The sequence below is a fragment of the Hyla sarda genome, chromosome 5 (assembly GCF_029499605.1).
Source record: "Hyla sarda isolate aHylSar1 chromosome 5, aHylSar1.hap1, whole genome shotgun sequence".
Classification (NCBI taxonomy): domain Eukaryota; kingdom Metazoa; phylum Chordata; class Amphibia; order Anura; family Hylidae; genus Hyla; species Hyla sarda.
The window spans coordinates 111707772-111724970 of NC_079193.1; the positions used below are offsets into that span (position 1 = coordinate 111707772).

General features: G+C 43.4%; 1 protein-coding gene across 2 annotated transcripts in view; it reads right to left on the minus strand.

Moving 5' to 3' along the window:
- The window catches only part of CMTM6 (CKLF like MARVEL transmembrane domain containing 6), a 71829-nt gene that overhangs the window by 3313 nt on the left and 51317 nt on the right, over positions 1 to 17199 (minus strand). The window contains exons 2-3 of one of the 2 annotated variants that reach the window (XM_056520102.1): positions 6546 to 6578; positions 2829 to 2927 (exon numbers count right to left, since the gene is read on the minus strand). In XM_056520102.1, the coding sequence (XP_056376077.1) occupies positions 2829 to 2927; positions 6546 to 6578 (132 nt within the window). Of the gene's footprint in view, positions 1 to 2828; positions 2928 to 6401; positions 6579 to 17199 lie in introns of both variants that reach the window. The other variant, XM_056520101.1, reaches the window with a different exon arrangement.

The following is a 17199-nucleotide window of genomic DNA, read 5'->3' on the forward strand; positions in this document are numbered from 1 at the left end:
AGTGCCGCTTTTACCTTTCTTATATATATATATATATATATATATATATATATATATATACACACACACACACACATACATATATATATATATATATATATATATATATATATATATACACACACACACACACATATATACATACACACACACAGTCATGGCCGTAAATGTTGGCATCCCTGAAATTTTTCAACAAAATTAAGTATTTCTCACAGTAATGGGTTGCAGTAACACATATTTTGCTATACACATATGTATTCCCTTTGTGTGTACTAGAACTAAACCAAAAAAGGGAGGAAAAAAAAGCAAATTGGACATAATGTCACACCAAACTCCAAAAATGGGCTGGACAAAATTATTGTCACCCTTTCAAAATTGGGGAAAAATAAGATTGTTTCAAGCATGTGATGTTCCTTTAAACTCACTTGGGGCAAGTAACAGGTGTTGGCAATATAAAATCACACCTGAAAGCAGATAAAAAGGAGAGAATTCACTTAGTATTTGCATTGTGTGTCAGTGTGTGCCACATTAAGCATGGACAACAGAAAGAGGAGAAGAGAACTGTCTGAGGACTTGAGAACCAAAATTGTGGGAAAATATCAACAATCTCAAGGTTACAAGTCCATCTCCAGAGTTCTAGATTTGCCTTTGACCACAGTGCGTAACATTATCATGAAGTTTGCAACCCTGGGCCTGGACGCAAGAGAAAGATTGATGAAAGGTGTCAACGCAGGATAGTCTGGATGGTGGATAAGCAGCCCCAAACAAGTTCCAAAGATATTCAAGCTGTCCTGCAGGCTCAGGGAGCATCAGTGTCAGCGCGAACTATCCGTCGACATTTAAATAAAAAGAGACGCTATGGCAGGAGACCCAGGAGGACCCCACTGCTGACACAGACATAAAAAAGCAAGACTACATTTTGCCAAAATGAACTTAAGCCAGCCTAAATTCTTCTGGGAAAACGTCTTGTGGACAGAGGAGACCAAGATAGAGCTTTTTGGTAAAGCACATAATTCTACTGATAACCGAAAACGGAATGAGGCCCACAAAGAAAAGAACACAGTACCTACAGTGAAATATGGTGGAGGTTCAATGATGTTTTGTGGTTGTTTTGCTGCCTCTGGCACTGGGTGCCTTGAATGTGTGAAAAACTAAATATCAAACCCTAATCACCTAGAGGTGATGGGGTGAAAAATCCCTATAACAAAATATTCCCCTCTTATAATTCCCCAATAGATGTATTAAAACATCACTTTTATTATACTTGATTAAAAGGTTCAAAAAGTGCTTAAAAACACTAGCACAATCCCTATTGTAGTAAAGTTAAATCCTAAATAGGAGGTACATTAGTCTCTTGACGTCTGCAGTACGTCTCTTAAGGGACTGTTTGCTATTGATTAAAAGGCAAAGCTATGTCTCCCCTACATGTTTTGTGGTGTCCTCCACGTCTTCAGGGGTTTGAGACATACTGAATACCAAAGACGTGGTGGACACCACGAAACATGTAGGCGAGACATAGCTTTGCCTTTTAATCAATAGCAAACAGTCCCTTAAGAGACGTACTGCAGACGTCAAGAGACTAATATACCTCCTATATAGGATTTAACTTTACTACAATAGTGATTGTGCTAGTGTTTTTAAGCACTTTTTTAACCTTTTAATCAAGTATAATAAAAGTGATGTTTTAATACACCTATTGGTGAATTATAAGAGGGGAATATTTTGATATTGGGGTTTTTCACCCCATCACCTCTAGGTGATTGGGGTTTGGTAATTTAGTATTGGTTATCTCTGTCCCTACTCTGGGCTTGTTTGGTTTAGCTGGAATGTGAGCAAGTCATCATGAAATTGAGGATTACCAACGGATTTTGGGTTGCACTGTACAGCCCATTGTCAGAAAGCTGGGTTTGCGTCCAAGATCTTGGGTCTTCCAGCAGGACAAGGAGATTCATCAATCCCTTGGCAGAGCTTTTTTTAGCAACCAATCAGATTGAAAAATGAAAGAAGCAATCTGATTGGTTGCTTTGGCCAACTGGTCAACTTTTCCTCAGCACAGTTCTTGATGAATCTCCCCACATGACCCCAAACATGCGTCAAAAAGCACCCAGAAATGGATGGCAACAAAGCGCTGTAGAGTTCTCAAGTGGCCAGCAAAGAGTCCAGATCTAAATTCCATTGAACACCTGTGGAGGGATCTTAAAATTGTTGTTGGGAAAAGGCGCCCTTCCAATAAGAGAGACCTGGAGCAGATTGCAAAGGTAGAGTGGTCCAACATTCCGGCTGAGAGGTGTAAGAAGCTTATTGATGGTTATAGGAAGCGACTGATTTCAGTAATTTTTCCAAAGGGTGTGCAACGAAATATTAAGTTAAGGGTGCCAATAATTTTGTCCAGTCCATTTTTGGAGTTTGGTGTGACACTATGTCCAATTTGCTTTTTTTCCTCCCTTTTGTGGTTTAGTTACAATACACATAAAGGGAATAAACATGTATATAGGAAAACATGTGTTACTGCAATCCTTTTCTGTGAGACATACTTCATTTTCTTGAAAAGTTTCAGGGGTGCCAACATTTACAGCCATGACTGTATGTGTATATATATAACTAACTGCAATAGGAATTCTGTTGGAGAAGTGTATATCAGAGTCTAGAAAACAGCCCACAGTTTATTGCCTATATACTCTATATACTATGCTTTTCTTATGTTGAAAATATTTTAAGTCCTCCAGTCCTCCTTTTGTTTTGTGCTTTTCTTTCTACCAAGATCCTTTTGAAAAGTAATTCTTGGTGTGCTATATTTTCTCTTACTGGCACTAATATTTTCCACTTACCACAGATACTTTTGCACGGGAATCTTGGTCCATTGTAGCCGCGAATACAATAGAAGCAATGATGAAACAAATGCCAACAATTGCAGTAACATAGAAATCCTATAAGAGAAATAACCGTAATTTGTTTTACTCTCCTCTAGATGGAGCTAAAGGTTAAGCTATTTATAATATCACCTGCTCAGACTTCATGGAACATTGTTTAAGTTAAGAAATGCAGCTCTTGTTAAGTCATCATAAAGACTATAGGAACCAAAAGTCATATCTAAGGGGGAGGTTGGGGTAGTTGATATTAATAAAATATGCTTGCATCAATGCAGATGTAAAGACAAAAGTTCTAGTAAGGCAGCATTGCAGAATACACTATAATGAGGGTGCATTCCCACCACGTTTTGGGGATCTGGCGGGAGAATTTAATCCCTTAATGCCCAAGCCCATTTTGACCTTAAGCACCAGGCCAATTTTATTTTTGCGTTTTTTTTCCTCCTCACTTTCAAAAATCTATAACTTTTATATTTCAATCTACAGACCCATATAAGGGCTTGCTTTTTGCATGACCAATTGTACTTTGAAACCTCTCATTTTACAAAAAAAAATGAATGGCGAACCCAATGAATTATTTTTACACATTTTGGAGGGTTTCGGTTTCACACAGTACACTTTATGGTAAAAATTACATGTGTTCTTTATTCTATGGGTCAATACGATTAAAATGATACCCATGGCTAGATACTTTTCTATTTTTGTACCACTTAAAAAAAATCTCAAACTTTTTGTACAAAATCAGTAATCTAAAATCTCCCTATTTGAACACCTATAACTTTTTAATTTTTCTGTATATGGGGTGGTATGAGGGCTCCTTTTTTGCGCCGTCGTCTCTACTTTTTATTGATACCACATTATATAAAACTTTTAGATCACTTTTTTTTTTGGGGGGGGGAATAAAATGTGACAAAAAAGCAGCATTTTTGGACATTCTTAAATTTTTTACGTTTATGCCGTCCACCGAATGGGATCATTAACATTATATTTTGACAGTTTGGACATTTACACATGCGGAGATACCAAATATGTTCATTTAAAAAAATTATGCTTTTTGGGGGTAAAATGGGCAAAAGGGACAATTTTCGTTTTTATTGGGGGAGGGGATTTTTAAAAAATTTTATGTCCACATAGGGGACTATTTATAGCAATCATTTGATTGCTAATACTGTTCAGGGCATAGCACTGATCAGTATTATCGGCTATCTTCTGATCTGGTCTGCTCGATCTCAGACCAGAGCAGAAGACTCGAGGAGACGGCTGGAGGCAGGTGAGGGGACCTGATCTATCTATTTTAACATGCGCATTGGCGTGTATTGATCACGGCATCTGAGGGGTTAATGGCGGACATTCGGGACCTGTAGTGTATGACGCGAACACTGCTCCGATACTCGCGGTCATACACAGGACGTAAATGTACGTCCTGGTGCGACAAGTACCTCCGCACCAGGACGTACATTTACGTCCGTGGTCGTTAAGGGGTTAAAAAACGGCTGCTGCCGTATCCCTGCTGGACCTGCACCACACCCCATTTACTTCAATGAGCAAAGCGGAGTCAGATAGTGACACTGGTCGGCTCATTTTTGAACCGTGTGAGTTGTATTGCCAGACTATAAACCGTGACAGACCAGTTTTCAGTCCGGCAACAAAATCAGATACGGTAAAAAAACAAGCTGACCGGAGTCAATATCTGACTCAGTCCGGCTTATTGAAATGAAATGAATGGGGTGCAGCTGCCATATCCCCAAAACGTGGTGTGAATGAGCCCTGACTTTGAAGTAGGGATCGACCGATTACCGGTTTGGTTTGACCGCACCGGTGGTGCGGTCGCGGTGGCTGTGGTAGGACTCAGGAGGACCCCAGGACAGGCAGGGGAAGAGAAGCGGGTGGAGGCGGCTGTCTCTGGCACCACAAAAGCCACTGCAGTTCACTGATTTAAAAGGGGGGGGGGAATAAATAGCCAATAACTTATAACGGAATATCGGTATAAGTTATCGGCCCTAACCTCCACAGAGTATCGGTATCGGCCCTAAAAAATTTTATATCGGTCGATCCCTACTTTGAAGGTTTTCATTTTTATAATAGGAGTCTGACTACAAAGCAAAATGGAAAGGGTCTTTGCTTTTACACTTGTTACATAGAATCTGCTTTCCTGATCAGTGCTACCCATCTTGCTGATCTCTACAGCTCTGGAGCCAGTGGCGCACCGTCTATACAGGCAAACCATATGGCTGCTATGGGGCCTGTGCTGCAGGGAAACCCAGCAGGTGCCAAATAGCCCCATCCCCTGACCCACCAGATTGACTGCAAGCAGGTGTGAAGGGTGCACAGCATAACTTACATTGTGTTCTGTGCATCCTCAACTGAGCATCGGATCATAGAGGAGAGGGAGGAGAAGACTCAGCACAGCAGCCTGCACAGGCCAAACAGCACATTAGTACCAGGAAGCTGAGTTTGCTGTGCTGTCCGAGCCCCGTCCTCTGCATCATTATCAACTGCCTGCTAAGGTAGTGACCCCTCCACAGGCTCCAGAGACCAGTGTAATAGAGAAGACAAGCCAGATCTAATATAGAAGTTTGTACATACACTCAAGGCACAGAAAGAAACCCGGCACTGGCTTAGAAGAGAGGGAGCACAGCCGTCTGGCTTCTAAGAGCCGATCTCTGTAATCCGGCCAATAGGTAGATATAATGCTTTTGTGGTGGTGCTACTAAGTGTAGTGCAAATAGTCAAAGTCCAGATAAAAACAATGAGAATATACGGAGCACTCACCAGGGACCAAGATCAAGGACTCAAGCAGTATCTTTATTCATGCTTCATGTGAAAAAACACACATACACGGGGAGTCAGGAGTTGGATCCATGTGGGGGAGAAGACTCTAAAAGGCCTGTAAACGTCTACTCCCCCACTTGGATCCAACTCCTGCCTCCCCATGTATGTGTGTTTTTTCACATGAAGCATGAATAAAAATACTGCTTGGCTCCGCGATCTTTGTCCCTGGTGAGTGATCCGTATATTCTCTTATCGTTATTAATGTAGAAGATTAGTGTAAATGTATGTTCATTATTTCTAGGCAACATCCATGGTACATATAAAGCAGATGTACGCAGGGGTGGGTATAGGGTGGCTCATTGGCTAAGCACACTCCAACTATGGCAGGTGCAGACACTCACTATCAGTATCAGAGTTACCTCCGAACTCAGTCATCTAACCCTCTAGATCAGTCTTTCCGAAACAGTGTGCCTCCAGCTGTTGCAAAACTACAATTGCCAACATCCCTAGACAGCCTTTGTCTAAAGCAATGACAAAAGCATATACTGTGTTCATATGTGGTACCAGCAAAGGGAAAAATATACAGAAGCATGTATATGAGCGTAATCCACAGTGGTTAAACCAAGCCTAAATCGGCTGCTGATTTGGAAATGGCTAAGCCTAATAAATATTCATTGGGGAGTTTTAAGATTTTTCAAATCAGAATGGGAGATAACAGTTTTGACTGGAGTTTCTCTTAAGTTCTTGGATCAGCATACTTACAATTTTCTTGAAGCTTGCAATGATTATTTTACGTCTTAGAGGTGTCCAGTATACGATTAACATGAGTAAGGCAAGGAGGAAAGCACTGCAGCTCACAAACTCAAAGATATACAGGCCTGTACAGGATTCACACTGTTCGATTACCTCTTCACATATGAACGCCACCAAGGACAGCACCTAGAAAACACAATCAGGGATTGGTCAGGTTTTTTATTTGTGCATATACAAGTAAAAACTGGTATTTTGGGGGTTAAAGAACCTGTCACCATGAAACTGGTTTCCAATCTATTGGAATCATTTTATAGAGCAGGTGCCCACCGGGTATGGGGCGGGCTCGAGTCATGAGCCCACTCCATACACCCTGAGCACCGGCGTAATAAAATCAAAGTGGGAAGTCGTCCAGCCCTAGTTGCCCGAAGCAGGGCTAGGTGTATGAAAAATTCCCCTGCCCAGTGCCTGAAACTGCATGTCCCGGGTGTCGGGCGATAAGATTTCCACAACCCTGTATACATGTCATTGTGCCATTAAGAAAGTATGGTACAGGTTCCTGACCCGAGCTCGTGCCATACCAAACGGCCCTCAGCTGAGTTAGAATTTTATTTTTAAAATTAGCCCCTTGGGGATAGAGACCATTTTGACCCTAAGGACGGGAGCATTTTTTGCAATTCTGCCCATTGGCATTAATAACTCTGGGATGCTTTTAATTCTAATTTGATTCCGAGAGTCTTTTCGTAACACATTGTGCTTTATGTTAGTGCTAAATAATTGTCCGTACTTGCATCATTTCTTGGTGAAAAATGTTAAAATTTCATGACAATTTTGAAAATTTAGCATTTTTCTAACTTTAAAACTCTCGAAGGGAAATAGATATTCCAAATAAATTATATATATTAATTCACATATACAATATGTCTACTTTATGTTGGCATCATAAAGTTGACATGTTTATACTTTTTGAAGACATTAGTGGGCTTCAAAGTAAAGCAGCAGTTTTCCAAATTTTCATGAAAATTTCAAAATACCGTATATACTCGAGTATAAGCCGACCCGAATATAAGCCGAGGCCCCTAATTTCACCCCAAAATCCCAGGAAAAGTTATTGACTCGAGTATAAGCCTAGGGTGGGAAATACATCATCCCCCCCTGTCATCATCCAGACCCCCGTCATCATCCCCCTTCATCATCACCGCCTGTCATCATCCCCCCTTCATCATCACCGCCTGTCATCATCCCCCGTTTCATCATCACCCCCTTCATCATCCCCTTGTCATCATCTCACACCCCCCCTTCATCATCCCCTTGTCATCATCCCCACATCATCCCCCCATTCATCATCCCCTTGTCATCATCCCACACCCCCCTTCATTATCCCCTTGTCATCATCCCACCCCCCCATCATCCCCTTGTTATCATCACCACATGTCATCAGCCCCCCCCCCACCTTCATCATCACCGCTTGTCAATGTCTGATACAGTGGTCTTCTGCGGACCTCCAGAGGTTTCAAAACTACAACTCCCAGCAAGCCCGGGCAGCCATCGGCTGTCCGGGCTTGCTGGGAGTTGTAGTTTTGAAACCTCTGGAGGTCCGCAGGTTGAAGACCACTGCGGCCTCCGACATCATCCAGCCCCCCCTCTCACCCCCTTTAGTTCTGTACTCACCTCCGCTCAGCGGGACGGTGCTCTGCTGGTCCGGTGGGGTGGTTGTCCGGTGGGATAGTGGTTCCGGGCTGCCATCTTCACCCGAAATAGAGGCGTTGCCTTGACGACGACCCAGACGGACGTTGGTAATGAACGTCCCCCTTCGTTGTCATCAAGGCAACGTGACTATTCCGGGCCCGAAGCGCGGAGAAGAGGCCCCCCGGTGAAGGTGGCAGCCCGGAACCACTATCCCACCGGACGACCTCCCCACCGGACAGTCCTGCAGCACCGGACCAGCGGAGCACCGTCCCGCCGAGCGAAGGGGAGTACAGAACTAAAGGGGGTGAGAGAGGGGGGCAGGATGATGTCGAAGGCCGCAGTGGTCTTCAACCTGCGGACCTCCAGAGGTTTCAAAACTACAACACCCAGCAAGCCCGAACAGCCGATGGCTGCCCGGGCTTGCTGGGAGTTGTAGTTTTGAAACATCTGGAGGTCCCGCAGGTTGAAGACCACTGAGGGCGGAGAGTTCACTCGAGTATAAGCCGAGGGGGGTGTTTTCAGCACGAAAAATCGTGCAGAAAAACTCGGCTTATACTTGAGTATATACGTTATGATTTATTTCATTGATCAGTTGAGTTTGAAGTGGATTTGAGGGGCCTTTCTGTAAGAAACCCCCCATTATTGACCCCTTTCTGTAAAGTGCACCCCCTTAAAGTATTCAAAAGACATTCAGAAAGTTTGTTAACCCTTTAGGTGTTTCACAGGAATAGCAGCAATGTGGGGGGGAAAAAAAATCAAAATCAAATTTTTTTTTACACTAACATGTTCTTGTAGCCCCATTTTTATACTTTTTACAAGGGTTAAAAGGTGAGAAAGACTCCTAAAATTTGTAGCCCAATTTCTCTTGAGTATGGCAATACCTCATATGTGGATGTTAAGTGCTCTGCGGATATACAACATGGCTCAGAAGGGAAGGAGCAGCTTTGCGATTTTGGAAAGAGAATTTAGCTGAAATGGTTTTTGGGGGCATGTTGCATTTAGGAAGCCCCCATGGTGCCAGAACAGCAAATAAAAAACACATGGCACACTATTTTGGAAACTACACCCCTCAAGGAACGTAACAAGGGGTATAGTGAGCCTTAACACCTCACAGGTGTTTGACGACTTTTTGTAATATTTTGACATGAAAATGAAAAATTAGATTTTAAACACTAAAATGTGGGTGTTACCACAAATTTTTTATTTTCACAAGGGGTAATCAGAGAAAAATCACCCCAAAATTTTTAGCACAATTTCTCCCAAATAAGGAAATACCCCATATGTGAATGTAAATTGCTCTGCGAGCGCACTACAGGTCTCAGAAGAGAAGGAGCGCCATTTGGCTTTTGGAGAGTGAATTTGGCTGGAATTGAAGTTGGGGGCCATGTGCAATTACAAAGCCTGAATGGTGCCAGAACAGCAGATATCCCCCACATGTGACACCATTTTGGAAACTACACCCTTCAAGGAACGTAATAAGCATTACAGTAAGAACTTTTACCTCACAGGTTTATTGAACAGTGGGTTGCAAAACTGAAAATGTTTATTTTTAACACAAAAATTCTGTTACCCAAAATTTTTCATTTTAACAGGGTGTAATTTAACAAAAATCCCCCAAAATGTGTAGCCCAATTTCTCATGAACAAGTAAATACCTTATATGTTGACGTAAATTGCTCTGCCAGTGCACTACAGGTCTCAGAAGAGAAGGAACGCTGTTTGGCTTCTTGAAAGAGAATTTGGCTGGAATTGTAGTTGGGGGCCATGTGCATTTTCTGAACAGAGGATCCCCCCCCCCCAACTGTGCCATCTTTTTGCAAGCTACACCCCTCAAGGAACGTAACAAGGGGTACAGTGAGTATTTACAACTCACAGATTTTTTGAACAGTGGGCCGTAATAATAAAAAATCTAGGCAAAAAGAAATAAAGTCTGCACTACCTTATCCCCGGTGTAAGGTCCAATGCGGTCCTGGAAACAGCTGCAGGTCCTCCGGTGGTGCTCAACTTATAGGTAAACAGAGTCCAATATACAAAATGCTAAAGACAGAAAAAGTGGCAGCTCTCCGGTAGGTGCAATCAGAAACTTCTTTATTCTTGATACATCAAGCAAGGACAAACATGTCTAAAATTGGGAGAGGGTGGGTGCTTCAATACTTCATGCAGTGGACACAGGTAACGCCGTTTTGCACAACTCGCGTGCTTCTACAGACCTGCTCACTTCCTGCAGGACGGCGATACCACATATATTTATTTTTATGATTCTTACTTCTATTAGGGAAGGTGTTAAATGATCTTTATTAACTTTTTTTTACCCTTTTTTTTGCAGTGTTATAGCCCCCCCCCCCCCCGGTGGCTATTTCACTGCACATACCAATCTCATACACAGATCATTGCTGTGCATTGATACGGCAAAGATCAGTGTAATCAGCGGTCGATTGCTCAAGCCTGGATTTCAGGCTTTGAGCAATCAATCGCCAATCGGACGCGACGGTGGCAGGTGAGGGGACCTCCGCTTTTTATGCACATTGTTTTGGCAGCCAAAACTCTTATTGCTAAACACTGGAAGCAGCCCCTTCCTCCCTCTGAAATGGATCTTGTAGCGAGGATTAGGGAGATACGTTCCCTCGAGTCCCTAACGGCCTCCCTTAACTCCTTGCCTCTCTTTCTTTCTGTTTGGGAGTCCTGGGATCGGTTTTCAGATAGACAACCCCCTTAGTCCTTTTACTCCCTTCTGATACTGTCCCCCCCCTTCCCACCCCGGCTTCTCCTACCTTCCCGTTCCTCCACCCTCTTGATCTCCTGCTATTCCTTCCATCTCCCTTCCCTTATTCCTTTTGTTTTCCTTGTAGTGTCTTGTCCTTGTCTGTCCAGTTCATGTCATGTCTTGTTCTTCTCTGTTCCAGATGTCATGTTTAGACACGAGCAAACTTACAGTAATTCAATTCGTCACGAACTTCTCGGCTTGATGGTTGCTGACTTTAGCCTTCATAAATTAGTTCAGCCTCTCCTAGTTCAGAGTCTCCTAGGACTGTATCCACCTTTTCCAGCCCACCAGAGCACTTGAAAGCTGACCTAATTATGAAGGCTAAAGTCAGCAACTGCAAAGCCAAGAAGTTTGTGACTAATCGAATCACTGTAAGTTCGCTCGTCTCTAGTCCTGTTCATGGGCCTTCTTGGTCCTTTTTGGTGCCTCGGTTGTAATGTAAGAGCTGACTGACCACTGCATATTGTGTGTCTGGTACTTTTGGAGCTATTGCTCGGGCATTTTACCTTGCTCTTAGTCATCTCTTGTAACTGTGTTTTACATTGACTTTTGTTTAATATCTGCACGTATTGTTGGTGGCATAATTTTTTGTATGTGAAAACTTTATAAAAAATTTACAGTTAAAATAAATAAATAAATAAACCCAGGAATCACAGGCTCAAAGTTCTCTGGGATAGTCCAGACAGGTTCACCGGTAGAGAATACCGGTGGACTTGCCTGGTGGGCTGGCATACTAGTACTGGCGACAGAATCGCTAGTACTAGTATGGGGCACCGGGTCAGTTGCATGGGGGGGTTGTGGTCTCGCACAGCGGTGTCTCCGCCGCCTTGGTTGCTCATCATCACTAGATGATGAGGAGAGAGAGGAAGAGACCAGGAAAGTGAGGTCGTCCTCGCCCTCACTGGCACTTTCCGAGTCGGTGGCAAGTATAGCATATGCCTCCTCCACTGAAAACACCCTACGAGCCATTGCCTAACACTTATGGGAAGGAGGAGGGGGGAGTATATAGGTGTGTGAGTGTTTTACTGTGTATGTGTGGAGGGGGTTTCTACTTAATACCAAACCAAAAAAAAAAGGGGTGTGCTTCTAACACAAAAAACCCTGTGCCAAAGAGCGTATACCCAATCAGTTGTGTGTGCCACTGATTAGGGCTCAGTGGCGGCAAGGGGCGCGGAAGACAGCAAAAAAAGGGGGGGGGGGGGGGAGGAAATAAAAAAGCATCTGCCTGAACCCAAAAAAAAAAAAAAAAAACAATGATCAGTTATATATTACTGTCAGCGGTCAGGGCAGGCACACACAGGGTTATTCTCATTCCTGAGCCTTGTTGTGTGCCCGCAGATCATTTTACACCCAAATATGGGGTATTTCTGTACTCAGGAGAAATTGTGTTACAAATTTTGGGGGTCTTTTTCCTTTTACCGCTTGTGAAAAAGTATGGGGCAACACCAGCATGTTAGTGTAAAAAATTTAATTTTTTTACACTAACATGCTGGTGTAGACCCCAATTTTACCTTTTCATAAGGGCTAAAAGGAGAAAAAGACCCTCAAAATTTGTAACGCAATTTCTCCCGAGTACGGAAATACCCCATATGTGGCCCTTAACTATTTCCTTGAAATACGACAGGGCTCCAAAGCGTGAGAGCGCATTGCGCACTTGAGGCCTATTTTGGGGATTTGCATCCATCACCAAAATACCCTACGGCAATGTTTCCCAAACAGGGTGTCGCATGCCTTGACAGTCAGTGGCTGTCCGAGAATACTGGGAGGTGTTGTTTTTCAACAGCTGGAGGCTCCGTTTTGGAAACCGTGCCGTACAAGATTTTTTTTATTTATTGGGGGGGGGGGGGTACTGTGTGGGGGTATATGTATACAAAGAATTTGTGAGACAGCACGGGGGCTCATGGTTACCCAGGCATCCAGCCCAGGATCAATGTACCAAAGGTTCCGAGATCACAGCACCAGCCAGGTCATGGATCTAGAAAAACTGGATTGTTTTATTTTTCCCACAACAATAGCAATGTTACGGCAGTAATAGCCTTTATCAAGCATGTATATGTAGTGTTTAACTTTTTATTTTGTGTAGTGTAGTGTTTTTAGGGTACATTCACACGGTCGGTTTACAGTGGGCTTCTTGATGGGAGTTTGAGCTGTGGCGGAAAAGTTGCCGCATCTCAAACTAGCAGCAGAAAACTCGCTGTAAACCTGCCTATGTGAATGTACCCTGTACATTCACATTGGGGGGGCAAAACTCCAGCTGTTGCAAAACTACAACTCCCAGCATGCACTGACAGACTATACATGCTGGGAGTTGTAATTATGCATTAACTGGAGGAACACTGCTCTCAGTGCATGCTGCGAGTTGTATTTTTGACACAGCTGAAGGCACACTGGTTGTGAAACACTAAGTTAGGACACAAACTCTGTTTCACAACCAATGCATCTCCAGTTGTTGCAAAACTTTTTCATAGAAAAAATGTGCCTCCAGCTGTTGCATAACTACAACCCCCAGCATGCACAGACTACCAAAGGGCATGTTGGGAGTTGTAGTTGGAACTCCAGCTGTTGCAAAACTACAACTCCCAGCATGCCCTTTGGCTGGGCATACTGAGAGTTATTGCTAAGCAACAGCAGTAGGGGAACAGGCCTCCCCTTCTGCTGTATCCTGCCGCCTGCACCGCCGGGACCATCGCCGCTGCTGCCACCGCTCCTGCCACCAGGACTGCCGCCGCCGCTGCTGAGGGGATCACCGCCAGACCAAGGAAAGGTAGGAGACCCCCGCCCCGATCGCCGCCAAGCAGGACAGTGATTGATTGGTCATTCCGACTGATCAATCACGTAATCCTGATTTTTTTTATGGGTCACCAGAGACCCAATTGACCCGGAATTGCCGCAAATTGACAGTCTGAATTGACATGGGGAGGTCTCAGGACCCCCTGGGCATTTGCACGGGATGCCTGCTGATAGATATCAGCAGTCATCCCAGACGCCGCCCGGCGTGGGCCAAAATTCCCACAGGCGTACATTTACGCCCTGGGTCCTTAAGAAGTTAAACAAATCATATATATTATATATATATATATATATATATATATATATATATATATATATATATATATATATATATATTTGGGGGGGTAGCAACTGGCAAATTGAAAAAAAAACTATTTAGCAACTTTTTAGGATTTTTTTAATTTTACTTTATGGTAAAACTGATGTGTTCTCTTTATTCTGTGGGTCAATACAATTAAAATGATACTCGTGGTTACATGCTAGTCTATTACTGCATTACTTTTTAAAACAGTCTAACTTTGACAAAATAACACCAATAATCACCTTTGCAACATGATCTGTAGTTTTCATCAATCTTTTTTTGGTTTTGATGGAACTTTTTGATCCACTTTTGTGTCAACTTTTTGATTCACTTATGAGGTGACCGTTTACCATCTGGGATCATAAACATATTTTAATAGTTCATACATGACAAATACCGTATATACTCGAGTATAAGCCGAGTTTTTCAGCACGATTTTTCGTGCTAAAAACACCCCCCCCTCGGCTTATACTCGAGTGAACTCTCCACCCGCAGTGGTCTTCAACCTGCGGACCTCCAGAGGTTTCAAAACTACAACTCCCAGCAAGCCCGGGCAGCCATCGGCTGTCCGGGCTTGCTGGGAGTTGTAGTTTTGAAACCTCCGGAGGTCCGCAGGTTGAAGACCACTGCGGCCTTCGACATCATCCAGCCCCCTCTCACCCCCTTTAGTTCTGTACAGTACTCGCCTCCGCTTGGCGCTGGTCCGGTGCTGCAGGACTGTCCGGAGAGGAGGTCGTCCGGTGGGATAGTGGTTCCGGGCTGCTATCTTCACCGGGGGCGCCTCTTCTAAGCGCTTCAGGCCCGGCCCCAGAATAGTCACGTTGCCTTGACAACGACGCAGAGGTACATTCATTGCCAACGTACTTCTGCGTCATTGTCAAGGCAACGCCTCTATTCTGGGCCCGAAGCGCGGAGAAGAGGCGCCCCCGGTGAAGATAGCAGCCCGGAACCACTATCCCACCGGACGACCTACTCACCGGCAGCCCTGCAGCACCGGACCAGCGCCGAGCGGAGGCGAGTACTGTACAGAACTAAAGGGGGGTGAGAGGAGGCTGGATGATGTCGAAGGCCGTAGTGGTCTTCAACCTGCGGACCTCCGGAGGTTTCAAAACTACAACTCCCAGCAAGCCCGGACAGCCGATGGCTGCCCGAGCTTGCTGGGAGTTGTAGTTTTGAAACCTCTGGAGGTCCGCAGGTTGAAGACCACTGAGGGCGGATGATGACAAGAGGATGATGAAGGGGGGGTGTGGGATGATGACAAGAGGATGATGAAGGGGGGGTGTGGGATGATGAAGGGGGGTGGGGATGATGACAAGGGGATGATGAAGGGTGTGGGGTGTGGGATGATTACAAGGGGATGATGAAGGGGGGTGGGGATGATGACAGGTGATGATGATGAGGGTCTGGATGATGACAGGCGGTGATGATAATGAGGATGTTAATGACGGGTCTGGATGATGACAGGGGGGGGATGATGTATTTCCCACCCTAGGCTTATACTCGAGTCAATAACTTTTCCTGGGATTTTGGGTTGAAATTAGGGGTCTCGGCTTATACTCGGGTCGGCTTATACTCGAGTATATACGGTAAGTTGTTTTTTGCGTTTAAAAAAACTAAAAGATTAACTTTTTTTTCATGGGAAAAGGAGGGTGATGTAATATTTTTATTTGTGGGGGGCTTTTATATATTTCTAAAAACTTTTATTTATTTTTTACACTTTACGTCCCTATAGGGTACTTTTAATAGCAATCATTTTAATGCTATGTACTGTTCAGTAATATGTAATATAGTACTGATCAATACTATAGGCGATCTTCTTGTACAGCCTGGCTCTGCAGGTTGCACAAGAAGATAGGCCATTCTGCACTCATTTACGCTTATTGGATCTGAACAGCCCACCCGAACCCACTATCACCTCCATTTTGGCTATAGAGGGCATGATCAATGCATTGATCACGGCATCTATAGGATTAATGACAGTCATCAGCATGACTGTTGAAGCTCACCATTATTGACAAGGTCTCCGCTGTGGGGTATTAAGGTTCACTTAACCCCTTGTTACGTTCCCCGAGGGGTCTAGTTTCCAAAATAGTATGCCATGTGTTTTTTTTTTTTTTTTTTGCTGTTCTGGCACCATAGAGCAAAATTTGCTTTCAAAAAGCCAAATGTGACTCCTTCTCTTCTGAGACCTGTAGTGCGCCAGCAGAGCACTTTTCACCCCATATGGGGTGTTTTCTGAATCGGGAGAAATTGGGCTTCAAATTTTGGGGGGTATTTTCTGCTTTAACCCTTTGTAAAAATGTAAATTTTTTGGGAAACCAAGCATTTTAGGTAAAAAAAATTGTTTTTTTTTTTTACATATGCAAAAGTCGTGAATCACCTGTGGGGTATTAAGGTTTACTTTACCCCTTGTTACGTTCCCCGAGGGGTCTAGTTTCCAAAATGGTATGCCATGTGGGGTTTTTTGCTGTTCTGGCACCATAGGGGCTTCCTAAAGGTGACATGCCCCCCAAAAACCATTTGTCGCTCCTTCCCTTCTGAGCCCTCTACTGCGCCCGCCGAACAATTAACATAAACATATGAGGTATGTGCTTACTCGAGAGAAATTGGGTTTCAAATACTAGTAAAAATTTTCTCCTTTTTACCCCTTGCAAAAATTCAAAAATTGGGTCTACAAGAACATGCGAGTGTAAAAAATGAAGATTGTGAATTTTCTCCTTTACTTTGCTGCTATTCCTGTGAAACCCCTAAAGGGTTAAAACGCTGACTGAATGTCATTTTGAATACTTTGGGGGGTGCAGTTTTTATAATGGGGTAATTTATGGGGTATTTCTAATATGAAGACCCTTCAAATCCACTTCAAACCTGAACTGGTCCCTGAAAAAAAAACGAGTTTCAAAATTTTGTGAAAAATTGGAAAATTGCTGCTGAACTTTGAAGCCCTCTGGTGTCTTCCAAAAGTAAAAACACGTAAATTTTATGATGCACACAAAGTAGACATATTGTATATGTGAATAAAAAAAAAAATATTTGGAATCTCCATTTTCCTTACAAGCAGAGAGCTTCAAAGTTAGAAAAATGCAAAATTTTCAAATTTTTCATCAAATTTGGGGATCTTTCACCAAGAAAGGATGCAAGTTACCATAAAATTTTACCACTATGTTAAAGTAGAATATGTCACGAAAAAACAAACTCGGAATCAGAATCATAACTAAAAGTATTCCAGAGTTATTAATGTTTAAAGTGACAGTGGTCAGATTTGCAAAA